General features: G+C 31.2%; 3 protein-coding genes across 3 annotated transcripts; 1 reads left to right on the top strand and 2 right to left on the bottom strand.

Annotated features, from left to right (window-relative positions):
* Nucleotides 1–1,158: 1,158 nt before the first annotated feature.
* LOTGIDRAFT_225148 (hypothetical protein) lies at nt 1,159–7,820 on the bottom strand. Its single transcript, XM_009049303.1, has 12 exons — nt 7,597–7,820; nt 7,177–7,320; nt 6,520–6,736; nt 6,132–6,246; nt 4,671–4,744; nt 4,231–4,310; nt 3,936–4,006; nt 3,593–3,673; nt 3,363–3,435; nt 3,035–3,107; nt 2,589–2,754; nt 1,159–2,444 (listed from the first exon to the last, which is right to left on the bottom strand). Exons 1-12 carry the CDS (start codon nt 7,706–7,708, stop codon nt 2,295–2,297), a joined length of 1,356 nt encoding a protein of 451 aa, XP_009047551.1. The 5' UTR covers nt 7,709–7,820; the 3' UTR covers nt 1,159–2,294.
* Nucleotides 7,821–11,526: 3,706 nt separating this feature from the next.
* LOTGIDRAFT_238162 (hypothetical protein) lies at nt 11,527–18,370 on the top strand (the record flags this gene model as incomplete). Its single annotated transcript, XM_009049302.1, has 4 exons — nt 11,527–11,622; nt 16,980–17,093; nt 17,435–17,759; nt 18,143–18,370. The coding sequence occupies 3 exons, from the start codon at nt 11,527–11,529 to the stop codon at nt 17,711–17,713; spliced, it is 489 nt and encodes a 162-aa protein (XP_009047550.1). The 3' UTR covers nt 17,714–17,759; nt 18,143–18,370.
* A 2,263-nt stretch (nt 18,371–20,633) lies between these two features.
* Nucleotides 20,634–21,114, bottom strand: LOTGIDRAFT_139103 (hypothetical protein; the record flags this gene model as incomplete). Its single annotated transcript, XM_009049301.1, has 2 exons — nt 20,634–20,774; nt 20,839–21,114. Coding segments are annotated over 2 exons (417 nt in total), but the record flags the coding sequence as incomplete, so codon positions are not given.
* Between the last annotated feature and the right edge of the window lie 4,301 nt (nt 21,115–25,415).

The following is a 25,415-nucleotide window of genomic DNA, read 5'->3' as shown; positions in this document are numbered from 1 at the left end:
GAACTTGTTGTGATCATTGGAATTGATAAGATCTCAGACAAGTTCTAACTTGATGCATTTTTGATGAACGGTTTTCGAGTTATTGCCCTTGACTTTGTAAAAACGCGTCAAAATTTGTTCATGAGCACAATAGAAGCTACAGTTTTCAACCGATTCTGATGAAACTTGGTGTGATCATTGAAATTGATAAGATCCCGGACAAGTTCTAACTTGACATATTTTCGATGAAATGTTTTTAAGTTATTGCCATTAATATGAAAAACGCGTCAAAATTTGTTTGTGAGCACAATAGAAGCTACAGTTTTCAACCGATTCTGATGAAACTTGGTGTGATCATTGGAATTGATAAGATCTCGGACAAGTTCTAACAAGAGATATTTTTGATGAACATTTTTTGAGTTATTGCCCTTGACTTTGTAAACACGCATCAAAAGTTGTTTTTTGCCCTTGATTAGAGCTGTGTGATTTAATTGTTTGTTGTATTTGGGTTATTGATATTGATTCTAAAAAATTTTGTGGAATTATTCAGCATAAATAATTTCAATATGAGAAAATTCGTACTTTAGTCACTAAAGACTGTTTTATTATTTCTGACAGCTGCCAGTGGGCATATGTTACCTTGCAACGCAAGCTATCTTTAACGTAACTGCCTTGATTGAAGTGTCCATATAGCTAAACTATACATCGTGTCACGAATATGGGTTTTGACATGGTCTTATTAACCTGTATTAAACTAAGCCTACTACACTTTGTTTTGGGGGCGTGGAAATGAGATTGATGGCATTTAAATCTGACCAATCAGATCAGTAAAACAGAAATGAGGTCATGTAAACAAAACACAACACTGCTTTGACGCCGCCCGTTTGAAGAGATAAGAACACATTCTTTCCAAGTAAATATTCCAAAGTAAGGTTTGATTTTCTCTTTGCTTCCATTCTTTCACAAAAATCTTTCTCAATTCTGTAGTTTCATTTGGTTATGTTCGCAAACAAAGCATCATAACGAGTGATTTGTTTTGATTAGCTGAAATTTGCTACCAATAAAGTAGGGCCAATTTTGATTGGACAATGTTTAGCTATGAATACGTAATTTTTATTACCATGCCACCGAGGAAGTGTGACGAATAGGGGTGGACACGATGTATTATATATAGAATATAAAAGAAAGAAACAGATTTTTATTTTTACATTATAATATTTGAAATTATTGGAGTAAGAAATAAATTGAATACCATAATATGAATCAAATATATAATCAAAAGTCCTAAAATGTTTTACTTTTTTTGTACCTATCAGGTTTTTTGAATTTTTTCGATATTTTTGAAGAGAATAGGATGTTGATGCTCATGTGTTAGCCAAATTACATTATGATCATGTGCATTGGAAGCTTTTACTTTGAAGGGTTGCGATCTGATGTCAGTTTCTTGAATGGGGTTGTTACTTGGAAGGTTAGGAACCTCGGTAATAGAGACATATACAAACTCAAGGGATTATCATTCTAAAAAATACAGTTCGACAATTCTTATTGATGAGCTTAATTCTTAAAATCATTATGATTACATCAAGGTTAAAATAATATCAACTATAAACCAATAGCTATGTACAAAATGAGTATTAATCACAAATATAGCCTGAACACACAGGAAGCTTGGTGTTTAAGCAAGAACATATCATTCATTACACAAGTCTATTATGAGAACAGTGCATTTGATATAAATCTACCCTCAACATGACTGCTCAAATTGAGTCCATAGTCAACACAAGAGTTTTTGTATTCATATCTCATTGGTCCATTATAATGTGGTCTGAAAACAATAACTGTTACTAAGAGTTGATTTTTACACACAAAATAAAATGAATCTTCTGTTTTTCACTGTTCTAGAGTCTAAGACTATGTATATTATACCAGAATTGATATAGACAGTACATCACTATGTTCTTCTTTTAACCTCCATTAAGACAATTTACACCTCAGTTCAACATGGTAAAACATCTGGAAGCTATTAAGTCCACCAGACCACATTTTGAACGAATAAGCACTAGAATGAGAATATTTCCACACACCTGTTCATCAAATTGTGTCAAATAGTTTTTTAAAGATCCAGCAGGATAACAAGATTCGCACACTGTTACAGAGAGAGATTCATTAAAAACAACTGAAATACTTATCCTTGAAGCATAGCTACACATAGCCTTTTGATTTATGAGAACTTCCTTTCAATGTTTTATAAATTAAAATCTCTTTAAGAGCATCATAAATAAAAATCTTTTATATCTACATCCCATAATACTTTGTTAATTTAACGAAGGTATAAAATCTCCTTGCCACCGTAGTTCTATTGATGGCCATTTTGTTTGTAAACAAAGTTTAATAGGTGACGTGTCAGTTACTATTTGTAGTTCTATTTCATTGGGTAATTCTGCTGTACCTTTCACATATTTTATCTGAAATATAAAGAGAAAGAGTAGGACATTAAACTCCATTCATTTCATTTCTTAAATATAGAGAATTTATCAACTTGAACATGACAAAATCAAAATTCCTGGTAAAAGTGAAATGTATTAATTCCATTTTAAATCAATACTTACCTTCTTATTGTGACAAGACCTAGCTAGACCATTATAATGCTGAATTTCAAACTTCTGTGGTGTAGAGGCATTGTTTAATTCCTCGGCATAGAATTCACCAAGAAAACTACTAGAGGTTATTATACCTAATGATTCACCATCTAATTTACCTTTCATTATATCAACACTACAAATATAGATACAAAATATCATTATATTCAGCTTCACATCATACTGTTTTGGTGTGTTATTAACAACAACAAATTTATATCTGAATATTTACATTCATTTAACTGATAGAACTTATTGTTGCTTTGTGTATCACAACTCAGTATTCAAAGTAGCATCTAATTCACCTTCATTTCAGGGGGAAAAACAATTGAATTTGAAAAGTAATTTAAGGCCTCTCATAGCCTCTTAAGCTTGATAATGGACCAAAGAAAGATAAATCAACATGTTTTACTCACTATTCTTTATCACAGAATAAATTTAACGCTTCCATAACATCTCCTAATTGACTTGTCTGTATAAAACCATTACCTAGTATTGTAAAATACAGTTCATCTTAATACCTTAATCAGGGCTAAGAAATTTTTCACATACATTTATCACAAGAGCAATATAATTGAAGATCTGAACTTTCCAATTAACAGTACATGTTTAAAATATGTATCTATATAAGATCAAATATCACAAAATGTTATATGTGTATTTTAAATTCTCAAATGAGAAATTATTAATCATTTATGTCATTATATGTGTATTGAAGAAAGAAAATTCAATATAAGTACCTACCTTCTGGATCAAAAGTAGCAAATATTTGTTGAGCATTTTTAATAGGACTATTATTTTCTACTAAACCTCTGTCCTGAAAAAATTCAAATCATATGGTCAATATTGTTATTTTCAATGTAAATTTATAGTATGTCTTCTTGAAAACACCATCCACATTCTAACTTACACTGAGGCTCATATTATCTTATTGCCTTGCTACTCAGATTATGGAAGAGATATATTGTTCTTACCTTAGCAAACAAAACAGTTAAATGTGTTTCACTTCCTAACACCCAAATGGGAACACATGGATTTTTTAAATACCAACCAACCTGAAGAATAAACAGAGTATTTTAATAGTATCATATATAATATACAAACAATGAAGAGTTCAGTTACCTGAGGTCAATGAATAAGAAATCTTGTGACTTGATAGTAATATTGAAAGACTTATCAGGAATACTTTATATTTTTATTTGTTTGAAGTTCTCTTCAAGAGGTATATAAGGAGAACAAATGTGTTATGAGCCTGAATTGGGTGTCTCAGGAAGATGAATTCAGAAATTTTCTTAATGGAAACTAACCAATACTAACCTCACAATATCTCATATGTTCTAATAATGTTAGAAAACCCACTACTGATTGTTGCTGTATACCACGTAATACTAAAATTAGAAATCTAGTTTTTAACTCTGGGTCATCTGACATATTCATATGTGAAAAACTGGTATGATAAAAAAACCAATACAATATGGCATAATTTCTATAGTATATCATGGCGATTTTTACCACGACAATAGAAATAGAAGATTTTGTCAGATTTTGGCACTAATGTAAATCCTCTTACAACATTAAAAATTGGGTGAAAAAGATTTCTAAAAATACTTACTCAAACCACAGACATCTTTTTCATTATCAAAAACATTAGAAAGAGCTCTTCCTGTTATCAATAGATTAATCAAACTCTGACTACAAAATAACATTTAATTCACATAATCAATAGACAGAAAAAAAACTTGACAATTTATTCTTATAAATGACAGGTTGATGCAATACTGTTTTAATCAGTTATTTCTGTTAATATTATCTAAAGATAGCATACAAATGATGAAAGCCGACATAAATTGTATTAAGAGAGAAAAAGTTCCTAAAAGCACCTATGTAAGTGCTTTCCAAGGTCACAAATAACAATCGTGAAAGTGACTGTACCAGTACTGTGGATTATCAAATTAGGTGCTGTAGGCTAAATTCCTATCTGGAATATTTTCAGGAGTCAGTCACGTTCAGGTTTTCACGTTTTTAAAGATCTGAAAGGTGTATGTGTTTTACCTGCCATGTCCATGAACACCATCTATTAAAGGTTCATCATTATCTCCTACTTCATTTCTGATCTGGTCTATTCCCTGCATTATAATAAACAAACACTTAATCATTGGATTGTTGTTGTTATAGATGTAATCATACATGTGTACAGGTCAGGAAAAAAAATCTGGAGATTTGCCTTGAAAAATCTGAAGATTGGGTGAAACGTCGGGAGATTTTTCAAAAGCGCGTAAATTCGTGATTTGAAACTCCAAATTGATTGTTTTTTTCTTTTTTTTTTTTTCAAATAAGCTTTAAGCCTTGTAAATTAATTAAATTGATCGTAGGCCTACATGACACAGTTAAAATTAACAATCTATAATTATGGACAATTCTAGAAATAGTGCCTGATATTTTAAATTTAGGGGCCCAAAAAAAATTTGATATTATCATTCTTCAGTAGGCCCTATTGATTGAATCAAAAATAATGTCATGGTGAAATGATGTTTGAAAACAAGAAAGCAAGCATGATCCCAGCCGTCTAAATTAAATGGTACCGGTAGGCCTACATGTAATATCATATTAAAAATCAGTATGTTCTGAAAGCAATATTTAGTAAATAATATGTACTGGCAATGTTACTTTTTCCAAAGGTGTAATTCATGACATCTTAAATATCTCCAGTCTGATCATTATATACTTCCTGCAACACTCTCACGAAGTATTGAATTGAATTTTCCGCTTCCATTTTGACGTTCTTCGGAATGGTAAGACTTGTAATAAGTAAGCCCGTTATGCAGGCAATCAAATGAATGTTTACAGGCTACAGTAAAATTACAAAACGATTTTATGAAACGAAGTTTGAGTTTACATAAGAATTGGACATCCAGTCACGTATGATGCCAATTCTGAAACGACGTCTATGTTATATAGGCCTATTATAGACCTCGCTGATTGGCACTGACGGTATAAAATATTGAGAAGACTTCAAGATTTTGTTTTTTAGTAAAAGTAGGGCTACCGTAAAATTTATTATAAAAGCGAAAGTAGAATCTACCGGATGTTGTTATAAAAAGTGTGTCATGTCGGCTTAAAATACACATTATCGGGTGAAAATAGATCAAATTACCATATTAATTGGGGGATTGATTAATCAGGCAATGATAATATTATTACGTGATGAGATTAATGCATGTTACCGCCAATTAAGATACAAGTGATGATAGATAGGTAGGTCCCGTGAAAATTTGATCAGGAAAAAAACCAAAAATCGGTAGAATCGGGTATCCCGTTGGTAGAGCGGTAGACAACATGCAAAACCGGTAGAAACCTGACAACATCAGTAGATTACACATGTATGGATGTAATACTTCAGTGGTAAACCTCTTTCAATTCCATAATAGAAGTTCTCCGATCAATAAGTAGTAAGTACCTAAAATCTGTTAAATATGGTACCCAGTATACAGAATAAAATAATATCAATCTTACCCGTGATAATAAAATAGAATACATATATAATAATAAACCATATTTCTGTTGAAATACAGGTAATAATGATGTTACTGCTCTTTTCATTTCATTTTCTGATTCACATCTTAAAAACCTAAAAAAGAAAGATATAATACATCTTTAGTTTCTCAAAAATCAATGCAAACAGCAAATTTTTCAAAAAGGGCTGTTGATATTATTTGTCATTTTATATAATTAATAAAACAAAGAAAGTGGTGAAACGGAGATACTTTCATGTACAGGGTATTAAATATAATTGTCATGTTAAATCAGCTCAAAACATGTCATGCAAATTGTTTGGTTATATAGTGTGGTATAACATTCTTTTATCATGATATTGTTTAGCCAATTGATGTAGATTTATTACCTTAATCTAGTGTGGAATGTTTCCCTGTCTATTTTTCGTCTTTTAAAATCACGTTCACCAGTTTCCCTATTTTCACTATTTCCCTGACAAGTTGTATTACTTCCTCCATCTTGGTTACTATGTGGTTCTGATAATGTTACTATATAGTAGGTTGAACTATTTACAGACAATAAAATTTCTACTAAAGCTTTGTATAGATAGTTACAACATTCTTCTTCTGAAAAATAAAATTAAATAATCAGATATTTGTTACTACTAATTCCACAAAAGAATGCCATTTGCCTTAGTTTCAGAAACAGGAATTTTTTTTAGCTTACATAATCAGTAATAGTGTTCACAAATTTGAGCCTATAAAAATCCATGTGTATCCATAATTATTCATGTTTAAAAAGTTAAAAACTCAACAGGAATTTTAGTGAGACTATGCCATATATATACAAAACACATATATAGAAATAGACAGTGAAATTTCTAGTTTGAGGTATATTTGAAGGGATTATGCGATTTCCGTGCATTTTCGTTCTTCTTAAGACTATTAAAGCCCAAAAATGTTGACTTTAATTTTGGGCTAAGGTGAATGAAATGAACTAGGCCTGATGTATTCACCATTCTTATTCAAATTTAATCCAACCATGCAAAAACGGAATTAGTACTTACTTGATAAGTTTGATAGTTCTACTTTAGGATGATCTGAGAAAAATATGTTTTTAAGAATATAAGCTTGTACTGGAACTATTATTGCACATGGTCCACCTTCAAGTTGAGCAAGAGCAGTGGGTTCATCTTCACTAAATATAAAACCTGAAACCATAAAATAAGTGTGGAGAGATCTCTTATTGTCTGTCTGCCTCTCACTCTCAGGACTCAACTTTATTGACTTCAAACAACCAAAACCCTTTCCAATACATGCACCACTGAGCATTATTTTCCTTAATAAAACAAATATGGCATGATTGCATTTACGAAAATTGTGCCATAAACTCTATCGTTAAAAGCCTATCTGGGCCTCATCATTGGATGAAATCATAACATGGTTATTTACACATAGTTTGGTAATAAAATCCAATGTAAACAAACCTTGTGACCACCGGTCAAAAACGTCTTCTTTTACATTGTTGCCCCATAGCATCTTAGTCAGTCTTTGTAATGTATCACTATCAATTGGTTCTGATTCTGAAAAGGCCGCCATGCTTACAGACAGCTATTTCAAAATGATATTACGGTAATTAAGGACTTAATTTAAAAAAATTTCGAAGAATTTCTTCACAACTTCATTAATAACGCCGCCATGTTGTTTAAATGTAGTAAGGGTTATCCGGAACTAATAACATTACTATTGAATTCCCTATTTATAAATTAGGCCTGGAAGAACAAGACTAAAACTCTCGCGAGATGAATCTCAACTTACGCAACTTACGACCTCATCAGCATCTATATACGAAAAGTGACTCAATTTCTGCATAACAAAATTAGAATTATGTCTTTTTCACCTATTAAGCCATAAATTACACATAGTATATATTCATTTGGATAAAGCTATTTGTTTCTTTGTATTTCGAACTAATCGTCGGAAATCTCGGTTTTCATTTGAAGTAGAGTTGTTTCTGAGAACACTTATAATAAAGCGAAAGATCCGAATGTGTTAAAATCGTCTTCCTTTCATTCAAAGAGAGATGAATGAATGAAGTTTACGTCCTATTTTTCTGAACCGCGAGGGCTAATGAAGACGGGCAAAGCCATGCAGGGTGCAATGAAGAAAATTTTGCCCGGACAGCGGCATTAGTCAGGTTTTTTTTTTTTTAGATTTCTAACTGTCGATGGATGTTAAACATCCACAGTCTGTAGCACACGGGGTCACTAGAAGCTTTATCCATACCAGCCCTGCGTCACTGACAGGGGAAAACGGGGTTGAAAAATCCGAAGGCACTATCTCGACCTATTCCTAGACCTTAAAGTTAGGCTTTCTTTCATGCAGAACAAAAAATATTCAGGGACCTATTGTAGAGTAAATAATGATTTTATACTCGATGAATTAAAAGGAATTGAAAATCTCTTAATGAATCTACTGCTATAATATTAGACCGAAACATCTATCTCTATTCCAGCCTTTGATAGCTATTTGGAGAGATGTCAGTTGGTGTAGAGACAAAAATAATAAGCCCTGTTAAATGGGCGCAATCCGCTTTTCCGCAGGTGCAGGTTTTTTAAAAAACATATTTAGATACCTCGGAACCTCAAGACCCATGTATATTTGGAAAGATGAATACTTTTGTAGTTTAGTCATACCATCATTTTCTCCCTACACCATTTAGGCCTATATCAGGTCTCCGGTTCCAGGTCTCCGGTTTTTTTTTTGGGCGAAACTGATCTAGCCACGGCAATTTAAATTTGCGTGCGCAGCTGAAAACTGTCAAGATATCCATCAGAGGCTGGAGTAGAGGCAGATGTTTTGGACTACTATAAGACACGAATCTTCCAAAAAAATGGGTTCCAGGAAATTTGATTCTAGAAAATTTGTAAATAAACTCATATTAAAGGGACAGATACGCCATTCTTTTTTGACCAATAGTACTTTAGTTTCAGAAACGTGAATATTTTAGCTAAGTCAATCAGTAATAGTGTTAAAATTGACCACTACTTCATAGCATAATATGGCCTACATTAAAAAATAAAGGATCAAGTAATTGTTTAGGCCTATACCTCTACTTTAATCATATGATAATGTGTAATATTTCTTGTATTAACAATGACAAAGCAATGATCTCCTTTCTTTAGTCCTAATGTTTACAGTGTTGCTACATCTGTAACTAATCAACAAATCCTGGGTGGGGAAAATATTACTGACTTTTAAGGCGGAAGAGCAGAGAGGGTTGAATGTGAATTTTTGCCGTAAAATTTATTATATGAGCAGAACAAAGAATACGAAGGGATATTGTAGAGTAAATGAATGATTTTTTTCAGTATGAAATGAAAAGATTTAAATGAAATTAAGGACTGCAGTAACCAGTATTGAGTATTGCCCCGGTCCGCATTAAATACTGCTCGCTACTCTGTTCGGTTTGTTCGGTCTGTAACCTTATGATTGGAAACATACTTTTGATTGTAAATAAATATTTCACACGACCCAATGACCAAGAGGCATGTTATCTTGACGGGTTTAACTTATCTTGAACTTGAAGTAGGGTATTTCATAAGGAGTTTGATCTCAATCAGGAAGATTAACTTTTATACTCATTATTTTATAGAAATAAGTTTATGGCTCAAATGAAATTTTCTAAGCGATTACTGTACCGAGTACGTATAAACAGGCAGTTGGAAAAAGAACACGAGTAGAATAATTCATTGTCTAACATATTAATCAACAGAAGAAGAGTTGTATGGAATAATACTCGCTTATTTTAGATGCATCGACCAACATGCTTTCTTTGTAGACCCTTATACTTCCTTCCAACTTCTCCCTTATAAACAATATTTTATTGTATTCTAAGCTACGCAGTTTATCAGCTTCACTGATTAAGGCTGAACTTTATCATTATCAATGGCTTGAACATCCGGCAATTAAGATAATGTCCAGTGATAATCCTGTTGATTAGGATTCGAAATAAGTGGCTCGGTTTGCTAGGAAGGTTTTGGTGTCATATAAATTTAAACTAAATTTGCCAGGCCTCTGATATCTCTCTTGGAGGAGTCACATGACTTTGTTTATATGTACAATATTTTGATAGAACTTCCTAGTATTGAACAGATCGAGAAAAAATATTGTCTCTCCTTTCACACTTAGCTTCGTAATGACGTATAAAATGAGGTCAAATTTACCGTTACCAACACAGAAATACACCTGGGAGATATTAGGTGTTCGAATGACCACAGGGACTCGATATAAAAATCTAGTGTAGCCTACATAGTTGTCAAATGCTAAGATGGTCATATCGTATTCAAATCACGTCCCTAAATATGTCAAGATAATTATTTAGATACAATCATCACAATTATGTCATGAAGAAACACCTAATTTAAGCAGTCAACGCATCTGGTAGCACAACTCATTTCAACTGACGACAACAGTCAGAGATAGCTGGCTATAAAAAAAATATTCGTGAACCATTTAATATCTTTTTATGACCTTTGAAATATTTACCTAGGTATATTTTTCTTTAAATTGAGTATACATGTATATTTTTTCTTGGATGGGGACCCGTGGACCTGGGTCAACCAATTCTTATGGTATTTGAGCCACTGTTCTTCTTCACGTTGCCACACAATGACTGTATTTCAGAAAAAAAATGGTAAAAATGGTTAACTCCAATACAGTACAATAGAATTATAGTGTTTAATGCTAAATGATTTAGATTTACCAACACCGACGGACAGGAAGGAGAGACCACTCTTATTCAATATTTCCCAATACACGTTGACTGGCGTTCGAGTAAATGAACTCGAGTCCCTGTGTTCGATATCACCTATATCCTTCATTGATATAGATAGACCCTTTCTTAGCCCCTTAATCTAAACAATTACACATTATAATAGCCGGACAAATAATGACGACACAAATAATAGCTTTACTCGGTCTTTTATAGTGTTTTTCTCTCTTGTTCTTGTAAATATATCCATTCAATATGCGTAAATACGAGATTCTCCTTTGAAGGTGTTGTTTGTTGTTAGGAGAAGTGAAAACAGAACTCGGTGGAAGTATTTTGGGAAATTTTTGCGATTTTACTGTGAAGATTCGTTTAGACATTTAATATTTGCGTTGGTTAGATCAACAAAATACACTGTCGTTTAAGATATTAAGTGAAAGTGGTGTTCAAGTTAGATATTCATAGTTATTTAAAGACATTGTAGGGAGGCCATAAATGTAGAGGAATTTACTGTAGAATTTCATTAAAATGGATCAGACTTGAATAAGGTGGAAAAACAATATATTAATACAGACTATAATTTCGCATTGTTCCTGTAACGTCAACAATTTTTGCGCAACGTTTGCAAATTCGAAACTCTTTAAAAATGTCTAGAAAAAATTCCGTAGGAACTTGTGATGGACTTTTTGAAGAAATAAAAACTCCTCAAGTGGATTTTATCGCAGAAATCCCTAATCTAGAGGTAGGAAATATACTCCTTATGCTAATTGTCCATTCATTTGTCCTTTATTTTTTTCATCATATACATTCATTGCTATTACATTCATGTCTGTTCATATTAATCTAAAGCAACTAGTAACTTGTTTACTGACATAAAGAATCTACAAACTACCAATTAATTAATCTGCTCAATGTTGTTTCTATGAATCATTACGTAAGGGTCTGTGTATGGGCCACAGAATTGTCATTGGCGGCTCACAAGTAATTCTTTTCCTATGTATAATGATAAGAAATCTCCTAGCTTATCACCTTTCCAAAAGTCTCGACGAATTTCGGAGTTTTCAAGCTACCTCTCACTACATTCCTGAATAAACATGACCCTGATCGACACAGACAAATAAATATTTTAAAGAGATTTAAGTATGGACCAACTCTGCGATTTACAAAAGAAGTGCGTGCTTCACGTTTAATGTTAAAAGCTCTCTATTCAATTTCCAATACGCCCGATTAACCAGTTCAATAACAATTCTTTATGTACTTAGTATATTATTACATTAAACTGCAAGGTAGTCTACCTTATAATATGTATTATCTATACAGTTCCCAGTTTAATATCTTTTATTTATCATAATGTATATAATGATTATTGAATTACTTGATATTTAATATCCTTATTAGTGTTATCATAATTGAAATCAAGATAACTATGAGTTAGGAATTAAATAACCTGAATTAAAAATCCTTTATAAACGAAAACAAAACATGTATATAAATTCAAATTGATATCGAGTTTTGATATACTTTTAATGTATAAGTATATGTTTTCAATCTATTCTACATTTACAATCTATTTAATATATACGAAACAAACCATCTATTCTACACTTATAATCTGTTATATATATACAAAACTTATCATCTATTCTACACCTATACTCTGTTAAATATATACAAAAATTATCATCTATTCTACACTTATAATCTTTTAAATTTATACAAAACTTATCATCTTTGTATAATACAATTTGTTGAATATATACAAACCATAACATCTATCCTACACTTACATACAAATCTGTTAAATATACAAAACGCAGCATCTATTTTACATTTACATACAATCTGTGAAATATATACAAAAGTCAACATCCATAAACACTTACATACGATCTGTTAAATATATGAAAATTAAAATCTATTCTACATTTACAACAGCTATTCTACGCTTATTATCTATTGAATATTTTCTTAGGTTCTGTTTTAATATGTCTGTCTTATTGCCTTTCAAGGGACGGTTGCGGCATTTTGGAGGGTTGATTTTAGTCTTGTATATATGTAGATAGTCTTCAGAAGTGCTAGAAATATACGAAAATCGCACAATTCCTTTAAAAATACTTCAAACTGGGAATTTTACTCATAATTTCTATACATGTCTTTTTTTGTATATCCTAGAGTATCTTATCTTGACGAGTCGTCATTTTAAAATTGGATTTGAAGGCTCAAATTTCGACTGATTGGCTTGGAATGAACTCTATTTTCCAAGGATAACAACTTAGGATAACAGTTAAAAATCCTTTCTACCAGTTGGTCCTTGGTCAAACCTCTTGGCATATATCTTTCCCGGATTATCCGTACCCATTTACAGCTGGTTCGACTGGACTTATTCAAGGTCATAGGACTATCCAAGGACTATCACACGCCGATCGATGATACCATGCAAATCCGTTTAATTTACCAAGTAAATCCACTCAAAATACCAAGTAAGAATATTTATATACAAAGTAAATAACTTTGATATATTATGAAATATCTTTGATATTTTCAGTATATATAATTTATACACCATGTAAATAATATAATTATCATGTTAATATACTTGTATACCATTTAGAAAGTAATATACCATGTAAATATATTTGATATAAATGATGTATTACTTTATAAATATCTTTAATATACCAAGTAAATAGCATGCACATTATTTTAATTTATTATATAATACAATGTAAATATTTTGAATATATCATGTAAATATGTTCAATATACAATGTAAATATTTTTTAAACATATATGTATATATATATACAATGTAAATATATTCCAATTTAAAATGAAAATATTCAATATTATACCAATTAAATATATTCAATATACCCAGCAAATATCTTTTATTATTAAATATATTAATTATACCATGTAGATATGTTTAATATTTCATGTAAATATATTTGATATTCAATGTAAATATCTTTATTATTAAATATATTCAATATACAATGTAAATATCTTAATAATACCAATTAAATGTATTCAATATACCAAGTAAATATCTTTATTATTGAATATATTCAATATACCATGTATCACAATCATATATTTGTATCGTGTACATATCTTGAATATACCATGTGAATATATTCAATATACCATCTGAATATTTCAAATATAACGTTATACTTAGAAAACGACCTTCGATGCAATGTATCATATAACATTAAATACTAAAAACGTTAAATGTAGTTATTTGGGAAGACTTTTGCAAAAGAAATATCTTGTATGCATTTTGCACATATTTCTAAGTATAAACATATATTTTGATATTTTGAAGAAATGTTATCCTTTGTACGACATTTCACTTCTGGACTTATTTTCAAAAGAATTGCTGAGAACTGTGTGAATAATAAATGCTTTAACCAGTATGGAATTGTATTAACGTGATTTTGACTTTCTCCAAAGATTAGAAAAGGAAAATCAGGTATGCAATCAACATAATTATAATATAATTTAATTCATGGTTCATTGTTTGTAGTTGAACGACAGTCAGTTTTAAATAAATCTTGATGTTTTCTACAGTTTAGGTTAACAAAACTTTAAACCAATGTCGACATTCTTGTGACAAGTTAATCGGGTAATCCGAGATTAAATGAATTAATTATGGATTAACTTGGCTAATCTGTTACAAGTTAAGTTTGTTACACGTTATGTACCTAGTACCAAATTAAACATACTATCTGTAGGGTAACTAATGTTATATTATCTCATTATTTCACACAATTACATTCTAATAATCAATAGCCTTTCACGTGATTGAGATAAAATTTTCATTGGTTGCTAAGGATGAATTTGTTTTTCAACAATGAAGAGTGACTGATATAAGTTCTGGGTTTCATCGATTTGAAAATATTGTGAATGAAACGAGAAAACAGAAATACCGATCGATAAGATTCGGTTCCATTTAACTGAATAGTCTGTTATGAAAGGATATTAGCACTATTACATTGTTTTAATTAGTTTGAATAGTATTGCTTGGAAAAAAGTTTAGGAGTTTAGAGAAAACGGACCTTTCATTGAGGTAAGGTTAGACTGTTGAATTTAGTGGCACAGTTCAGATGTTCTAGGCAATTCGGAACACTAATCATTACTTTGCTGTAAAAACAATGGCTCTGACAAACTTTTTGAAAAAATGGAGAAAATCAACGAATGTGGATGGAGATAATACGCCTTTAATAATAACAAGAATATTAATTTGGGATCGTGATTATATGAACTTGCAATTCATATATATTATTACAATACATATATTGATAGAGATTTACATGTCGGGTATAAACTTAAGCTCAGCGACGTCAGATCTTAAAAGTTCAATTTAATATTTTGCTTTTTCGGGGTTTGTGAGACCATTATACTGATATTAACCGTTTCCTCTCAGTAACAAAGTAAATTCTTTCCCAAATTTCATTGTCGACTTGCATTGGAATTGAAAATATAACTTGGCATCGCCTCTAATGTAAATATTATAATGTGTGCTTTTTCGCTCTCTCAATATTAGTTCATCTTTCTTGTATCAATAACGACATCATTTTACCATTAGTTAGAATAGTATTTAATATCATTGATATTGACCAAGTACTATGTATACAATCCTATAGTGATTTGGATTTGACTTCAAACTTAGAAAGGACGTGACCCCCCAGGTTTTTCGACTACACCCCTCCTCATGCTAGAATTCTTGATATAAATAGCAAGACACGGAAAGGAATTAATCAAAATTTGGTCGTCAACAACACAGTTTTTAATTTTGATATTAAGACATTAAGACCTCCTCCCCAACCTCGGGTATACCCACCAAGCCAACAAAACATTAGATCTGATTCATGAAGTCGTGATGACATACACTGCTCAGTAAACCTATTAAAATTGTTTTTTTAAGGTGTAACAAAACAAAACTGCAATTTTTTTGCTTTGTATGAAATATCACGGGATATTTGCTCAATTTCTTCAGAACTCGAACTCATAGTAAAATCAATTGAAAACAATAGATCACAATAATGTCCCGGCTTTAAGACATACTGCTTTATGTTTTTTTTAATCTGCTTTGAATCGATGAAAGTCAACATCAAACCTGCTTCCGTATAGTTATAATTCTGGATACCCCATTTCAAGATGTTTTTTTTATCCTTACTCTCAACCGGAAGTTAACAGGTGATCACATATTATGGAACCATTTGCTAATACATACATATTTATTCATTGATGATCTATTGAACACACTACCTGTGTGTTCATTTTAAATGCAGGGCCTATAACATTATGATCATTCATTCCTTCATTCATTCATTTTTTTGCGCTTTTACACTTCGTAATATTTATCAAAAGAAAGTCTAAGTACGATCTTTTCATTAAGATTTACAAATTTTTCAATTAGTGAACATATTAAAACGACTGAATGAGTGATTGGTTGGTAAATAAGATATTTCTAGTTGAATTGGTATCGATCTCGACCCAGACAAAATCAATATATTATTTAGAAAGGTGAATAAACACTATTGAACAGTTTTATAAATATAATAGCTGTCCAGTTAAAGAATACTGTTTTCGTTCAGCTGACAATCTTTTAAAACATACAAAAACATGACTATACCTGAAAGTAGAATTTCATAGTGGCAGAGCTTGATTTTCGTTTTAGAGAGATTGTAAAGAGGATTTCTTAATATTTATGTGTATCAGGGACACTGATATCATCAATTTGCACTATTTCAATTATCAACCAGACGCCCGTGATTCTTGCAACCAGGTGTTTGATGACGTCGCGATGGGCCTTTTTTGATAAATCATATTTTCCGATTAGTTACGTTAGCAAACACATTTTTTTTGTGGAATTGCAGGAACCATACACGCCTGTCTGAAAATTGGAATGGTGCAAATTGATCCCATTTTCAATTCCTTTAACGTAATAAGTACACTTAGCTTTTAATCGTATGGGAGCTTTGTGTCTATTCAAATATTTGTATGGGCAACTTATTAAATTTTACCGAAATTTGCAGCAAAATCAATAAGTAAATAAGGCCCAACAAATTATTGTCTGCGTTTTTCTTATAGACAGAGGAAGTACCCAGTAGAGGCAGACGAAGAAGTAGTGTCATGTCCTCAACAAGTAGTTTAAATGCAGAAAGTAAATCCGGGTGGAAATCATTGGTTGACGCCACAGACGAGGTAAATATTCCTGAATTCAGAACTTTTACATCAACCAAAAAGTTTCGTTTTAGTACAGTCATGCTCTGTTTTAACATAAAGCTGCGTGCATGGACGGTCTGAAACAAGTTGGTCATATGGCCTCCATTGTATAGGCTTAACATAAAATTCCGTACCATTGGAGGTCACTGGACTCACTACTCTGTTCCTTCTAAAAGAAAAAAATAAACCAGATCACTTAATTGTCAAAGCCGATTTTATTTGGATAGATAGTCACCAAAGTATCGATGATACAAAGTGAAAGGAAACATCCACTTTTCCTGGTGTAATATTTGTTAACAATGCTATGTCTGTATTTACAGTTTGGTAAAGATTCTAAAAAGCTATATAAATTTATCAAACGACGATTGAGTAGCAAGAAGAAGAAGCGAGAAACAGAAGTGAAAGCTATCAGTATTGTTCCAGACGAGGAAGAGAATATGAAATGGGCAAACCGACCATCAACGCGGTCACCACCATGTAGTGCTCACAGTCGTACGAGTACAGGAACGGGGACATCCAGCGTAGGAAGTAAAGATGACGACGGAATTGAAACAGTTCATGATATGGATGATGAATATAATGTTTTTCATGGTTGTTAACACCGAAAACCTTACTGCAGATCTTTATGGTGCTAACTGGTAGCCTGTAAGTTACTATCACTATCTCTTAAAGGAACCAAACCCATTTCAAAGTGGTACAAAAGGACTATTCAAAAGATTAACACATATTATCTTTACTTTGTATTTTTATCGCATGCTCAGAATGTCTGCTAGACTTATCTTGTAGAAACAATAAAATTAATTAGAGAAAAACCGTCTCGTAAGCTTTGCTTTCCGACACTCGTCTATTTATTGACGAATTCCTTTCCCTTGGTCTGTATTCGGTTTCTAGCAGTCTGTGCATACTCCTTCGGGCATCTTTTATTTGTTGTTTACAAACAATTTGATACTCCGCTTTCATCAATTTAATCTTTGAAATCGGTTGTATTAATATGGTTTTCTAAACATTCTGTCTGTTTTATTTTTCAGTTTGTCAAGCAAGACAAAGTCAGTGACATAATTTATTATCTTAGTCCCAACTCCACGTTTTAACTTGGAATTGTAAACCTAGTATTAACTGTACATTTAAAGTGTGTGTGATAGATAAAACTTAAAGTGCAAATTGCTGAGTGCATTGGACACTAATATTTTAAATAAATTCATTAAAATGGACCGCAGTGGAAAGCCCCGCAACTATGAAATACATTCTGTCTGAATAAACCAAATAATATATTCTGTTCTGAGAGCCTACCTTTGCATTACTTATTGAGTTGTTTGTTGGTAGATTCTATCTGATGAAAGAAGATTAGATTCGGGGAGTTGATGCATTTCACCTTCCGGTTTCAACTTGATTGAATGACGAATGTGCATTGAGAATATAAATCAGACGAGAATTTGTAATTATATTTCTATACTACTGTACTTAGCATCAACAATAACCAGTATGATGTTCATCGAATTAAAAAATACAGCCCTGTTTCATATTTTTAATATGGATACAATCGCTAATCAATACGTTTTACAGGCACCTTGATACTTCTATCAACAAGTAATCCAATATGATGATCATGGCCTGGATATTATAGCTCGTATAAAAGCTGATAGAGTTGACTTGACCACTAACGCGATTAAAGTTTTACAATTAATCCAATAATTTGGATGTATTTTTGTAAAGGATGTTGGACTCACTATTTGTTCTATTCTATCGTATTTTCTTATATATATATATATCTTTTGTTGACTTGAGAATTGTGCATTTATTTTGAAGTGTGTTTTCAAGAGAATATTTATATTTGTACAACTTTAAGAACATAAGGTACTGTTAAGACAAAAACTTGTTTTGCGTAGTATTATCGCCGAAACACCATTATAGGTTGGTAACTCTGCTGGAGAACAAACTTGCCCTCGAGGTCATTTTTCAACATACATGCTTCAAACAGTCAAATTTGAATTTGAGCTTTTCTACAATATTACCCTTGGCGGAATCGGGTTTGTAAACTGGACTTCCCTTTTGGAGAGTCTACATATTTTGTAATGTGTGTATATTATATTTATTATTTTGTATCTGTTACATACTAGACGAGTTTAGATTGGTAGAAATTGACAATGGAATAAATGATTTGGTCTGAGTTCCTTTTGTTCTTCCAACCCGGTTTCCTCGTATAAGATTTGAACGACATATAGAAGCGAGGAGCACATATAACAAAAACACATGACAATATTATGGAATATAACACACTTCTTTAATAAGGTTGGTCACACATTCTCTTGCCACTACATCTGATGACGACACGTGTATATTGTGTTGAAACGTTATGTGCCCAACCTTATTAAAGAAGTGTGTTATATTCCATATTATTGTCTTGTGTCTTTGTTATACGGTTTCCTCGTGTCGTTCAGATGGGACAATAACCGAGGTGCTATAGGCTGTACACGTTGAAGATCTCGCGACAGTTGAAAATTGAAAACGAGAAGGCTAATGCCTCTGACCTGGCCAAATTTCCCTCATTGCAAACTGCAAACTTCATTAGCCCAATTAGGTGCAGAAGAGTAGGACGTCAAACTCGGTTCATTTCATTTTCATCTGTTCTCTTATAAATATTGAAATTTGAAATTTATTGTGTTATGGTGGATTTATGCTATCAACACAATGTAAGGGATACAGTCACTTTTAAATTCAACAACAGGTAACATCAGTCCATGGCTCCATGAGTAAGACTGTTAATCTATTACCTCGGGTTAACTCAGACAAATTAGAGACCAACATCAAATTTTCCCCTATTAAATAATCAGGTTTTGAAATAGTTCATCGAGAATTATTTGATGTCATAAATGTGCCATTTTTGTGTCATACTTAAGCTGTAGAGATCTTCATTGAAGAGGTGTTGTTATGAAGAGTGGGGAAGATGTACAAACTATACTCATTGTTGATAACACTACCATATTGTATGGTATATAGGAATTTGTAACGTGTAATTTGAAGTTACATACATAATATATTTCATTTTAGTATTTATTTATACAATAATTAATTGTCTGTCCTGTAATAAACCTATTGTATTTGTTAAGGAGAAAAAATTTGAGAATAAATCTGGTAAAAGTTAAAATCAAATAATGTTCATAAAACAAAGGTTATTCTCTCTATTGACATCAATATCCCGAACAAGAATGGTTTTTAACCGTTAAATAAAATTGATATATCTGTGAACAAAAGGAGAAAGAATTCAGCAATTCTTATTATTTTGACACCGGCGTATATCCCCAGCCTCGTGTAAAATAGTTTTACTTTTAATTTCTGACAGCAAATCGTTATTTATTACTACGGAAGCGTATTAGGGCCATTCATTTTTTTAATTTTCAAGTTAGTATGTTAGTAGTTAGATACAAACTTGAAAATTCAAGATACAAACTTGAAAATTCAAGTTACTAACTTGAAAATTCAAGTTGCTAACTTGAATATTCAACATACAAACTTGAAAATTCAAGTTACTAAATTCAAGATACTAACTTGAAAATTCAAGATACTAACTTGAAAATTCAACATACTAGCTTGAAAATTCAACATACTAACTTGAAAATTCAACATACTAACTTGAAAATTCAATTTACAAAATTCAACATACTAACTTGAAAATTCAACATACTTACTTGAAAATTCAACATACTAACTTGAAAATTCAATTTACAAAATTCAACATACTAACTTGAAAATTCAACATACTTACTTGAAAATTCAACATACTAACTTGAAAATTCAACATACTAACTTGAATATTCAACATACTAACTTGAAAATTCAACATACTAACTTGAAAATTCAACATACTAACTTGAAAATTCAACATACTAACTTGAAAATTCAACATACTTACTTGAAAATTCAACATACTAACTTGAAAATTCAACATACTAACTTGAATATTCAACATACTAGCTTGAAAATTCAAGATACTAACTTGAATGTATTGAGTTATTCCTAACCCCCTTTGTTTTATTATTGAAAATTGACAGCAGAATACATTCGCCTTTTAGTGTAGGTCACAATTATGAATACTAACCACCCAATATACCCAACAAGTGAACGCCATTAGTTGACAAGAACATTGAACCTAATTTTCACTTTTATGCTCTTTCCTCAATAATCGTAGGATATCGACGTGTCCAAATATAATAAACATTACAACCACAAGATTGTTTTTGTGAAAATTTCCATCAGTTTAATAATCAATATTTGAAAACAGTGTTAATGATAATCAATATCTATGTACTTTCCCGTGGGAGACATTAACCTCATTATTATCAATTATTTAACATATATCATGGGATGATAAAACTCGCGTTTCTACATTATTTTTAAATGACTGTGTGGGCGATAAATGTCTATTATGGAAACCCAGTTCTCTCATAAACTCAACTAGCCATGACATACAGGGCAGGACAGGTGTTCCATTGCAGGGGGTTGATTTTAGTCTTGAAAATATGTAAATAGTCTTCAATACTAGAAATGTACAAAAAATTGCACAAGTCCTTCAAAAATATTGCTATATATGTCTTTTCTATATATCACAAAGTATCTCACATCCCAACGCGGATAATCCTGGACACACATGGATTTGAAAGCTCAAATTTCTACAGTGAGCTGTGAACACTATTACTGATAACCCTAACACTGATTGGCTTAGCTAAAATATTCACGTTTCTGAAACTAAAGTATTATTGGTCAAAAAAGAATAGCCCATCTGTCCCTTTAAACATTGGCTTCAGGACTTCATTAGGTAGCGTCTTGATCCATAGATTTCTTAGCCTTTATGATTTCTGCACACTTTTCATTATCCAATGAGCAAAGAAAAAAACAATTCAATGCAAATGCACTTATGACGTACATAAAAGTTAAATATGTGGTCAACTCGTGCCTACAACTGGTAATTTTATATCCAACTGCTCTGTTTCTGTATGAGATTTGGAATTTTGTGTACATTTTAAGAACTTTTCTTTTGGTTACAAATTTGTCTTGTGCTTAGGTATTAAGCATGACGTATGTTTCAATATCTTAACAAATAGAAACTACCATTCTATAAGCCTGGTAATATATAGAGCAATTGGTCATAAAACTACCATTCTATAAGCCTGGTAAGGTAAAGAGCAGTTGGTCATAAATCCACCGTCCTATAAGCCTGGTAATCTATAGCATAGTTGGACATAACACTTCCATTCTATAAATCTAGTAATCTATGGAACAGTTGGGCAAAAAAATTACCATTCTATTAAGCTGGTAAGATATAGAGCAGTTGGACAAAAAACTACCATTCTATAAGCCTGGTAAGATATAGAGCAGTTGGACATAAAACTACCATTCTATAAGCCTGGTAATATATAGAGCAGTTGGACATAAAATTGCCATTCTATAAGCCTGGTAATATATAGAGCAGTTGGACATAAAACTACCATTCTATAAAATTACCGTTCTATAAGCCTGGTAATATATAGAGCAGTTGGACATAAAACTGCCATTCTATAAAATCACCGTTCTATAAGCCTGGTAAGATATAAAGCAGTTGGATATAAAACTACCATTCTATAAGCCTGGTAAGATATAGAACAGTCGGGCATAAAACTCCCATTCTATAAACCTGGTAAGATATAGAGCAGTTGGTCATAAAACTGTCATTCTATAAAACTACCATTCTATAAGCCTGGTAAGATATAGAACAGTCGGGCAAAAAACTACCGTTCTATAAAACTACCATTCTATAAGCCTGGTAAGATATAGAACAGTCGGGCATAAAACTACCATTCTATAAAACTACCATTCTATAAGCCTGGTAAGATATAGAACAGTCGGACATAAAACTACCATTCCATTAGCCTGGTAAGATATAGAGCAGTTGGACATAAAACTACCATTCTATAAAACTACCATTCTATAAACCTGGTAAGATATAGAGCAGTTGGACATAAAACTACCATTCCATTAGCCTGGTAAGATATAGAACAGTCGGACATAAAACTACCATTCTATAAGCCTGGTAAGATATAGAACAGTCGGGCAAAAAACTACCGTTCTATAAAACTACCATTCTATAAGCCTGGTAAGATATAGAACAGTCGGACATAAAACTACCATTCCATAAGACTGGTAAGATATAGAACAGTCGGACATAAAACTACCATTCTATAAGCCTGGTAAGATATAGAGCAGTTGGACATAAAACTACCATTCCATAAGACTGGTAAGATATAGAACAGTCGGACATAAAACTACCATTCTATAAACCTGGTCAGATATAGAGCAGTTGGACATAAAACTGCCATTCTATAAAACTACCATTCTATAAACCTGGTAAGATATAGAACAGTCGGACATAAATAACCACTTTTATAAGTCGAGTAAGATATAGAGCAGTTGGATATAAAGCCACCATTCAAAAAGCTCGGTAAGATATACAGTTAGTAGTAAGGCTTTAATGCAGGTTCGCCAGGAAACAAAATCACATGTAACGGAGTTTTATGTCTTATTTCTAGGCGGTGGTTTTAGCCTAACCTTTGACTTTCCTAACGGTCGATATATTTAACACAGCCTGTAGCACACAGGATTACTGCCCCATCTAAATGACTAGGCACCTCTTTCATGTCAGTCCCTCCGACCTAAGAGGAAACCAGTTTTGTAAGATATAGGAGCAGGAATATCTGCATATGAAGATTAAATAAAAAGAAATATCAATATAATGAAATATTTAATTAAAAAAGACAGTTAATATGTAAAGATGAGTATAAAGCACCTTGCTGTTTAATAGAATATATAAAATTACCATTTTATAGACTGGTAGTCTACAGCATTGCTTTGATAAATATAATCATTATAATTTTCACTTAAATAACTATAATCATTATAATATTTACTTAAATAACTATAATCATTATAATTTTTACTTAAATAACTATAATCATTATAATTTCCACTTAAATAACTATAATCATTATAATATTTACTTAAATAACTATAATCATTATAATTTTTACTTAAATAACTATAATCATTATAATTTTTAATTTAATAACTATAATCATTATAATTATTAATTTAATAACTATAATCATTATAATTATTAATTTAATAACTATAATCATTATAATTTTTACTCAAATAACTATAATCATTAAAATTTTTACCTTAATAACTATAATCATTATAATATTTACTTTAATAACTATAATCATTTCAATATTTACTTTAATAACTATAATCATTTCAATATTTACTTTAATAACTATAATCATTATAATTTTTACTTTAAAATTTATCTTACCACTGATGCTATCAATCAATAGAATTTTAAGTTATTTCAGGCTTTTAAAAACTAAATATTTCTGATTTCACAGAAATCACAGTGTGTGTAAGTAATGTTATTTTTGGTTTAATTCAGCCTAAATTGAATTTAAGAAATAAGCCCAAAATTCTGCTTGATGTAGAAATACAAAATCTAATACATAATATCAATGATAGGTTATCATGGTAGCATTTTTCTCAATTTAATTTGTATCATTAAATATTATTAAGAAAAAAAATTATCTTTGTGAAGAGAGTAAAGACAAATATCAAAAGCAACATCTTAAGATATTACTTACAGTTAAATTTAGGTTTTAAACAGCTTGAATCATGTTAATATCAAGTCAAAAGAGGAGCGTTATATTTCTGTCAATTTGATTGGTTACAATACGATTAGTGAAAACTGCTCACATGTAAACCAACACTAAACAGAATTAATTTCTAACATTGAGACAAAATTATCAATTCAGTTTCCGAACTTGAAATAACTACATCTCTTGTTGATATAATAGGTTAAAGAAAGTTGCACATTTAGGGATACTTTTCATCATATTGTTCATAACCAACGTCAATGTAGAACTATCTTTGGCCCAGAATACAAATATCATAATATATGTGATTTTTTATTTGATGTTCTTATAATATAAAATATAAAGTAAAATAAATTGAATGTTTGTAACATATTTATATAATTATATATTTTATACCCAATTTCAGTTATGATGATTCATTAAGATCTTACAAAGTTTATAATCAAAATTCTATTGCTCATAGTTTGCAAAAGATTGAGTACAGATTTGGTTGCATAATTTACATGAGTTGCTTTTATTCAAACTGCATAGAAACTCTAAAGTCTGGAACTGTAAAAAACGGTTATTAGTCTAGAATCTTTAAAACATTAAAATATAAATAAATTACAAATTTCTATAAGCATTT

Source organism: Lottia gigantea, assembly GCF_000327385.1.
Source record: "Lottia gigantea unplaced genomic scaffold LOTGIsca_133, whole genome shotgun sequence".
Lineage (NCBI taxonomy): Eukaryota > Metazoa > Mollusca > Gastropoda > Lottiidae > Lottia > Lottia gigantea.
The sequence above is the reverse complement of the archived record's forward strand: the minus strand, read 5'-3'. Positions and strand labels throughout refer to the sequence as shown.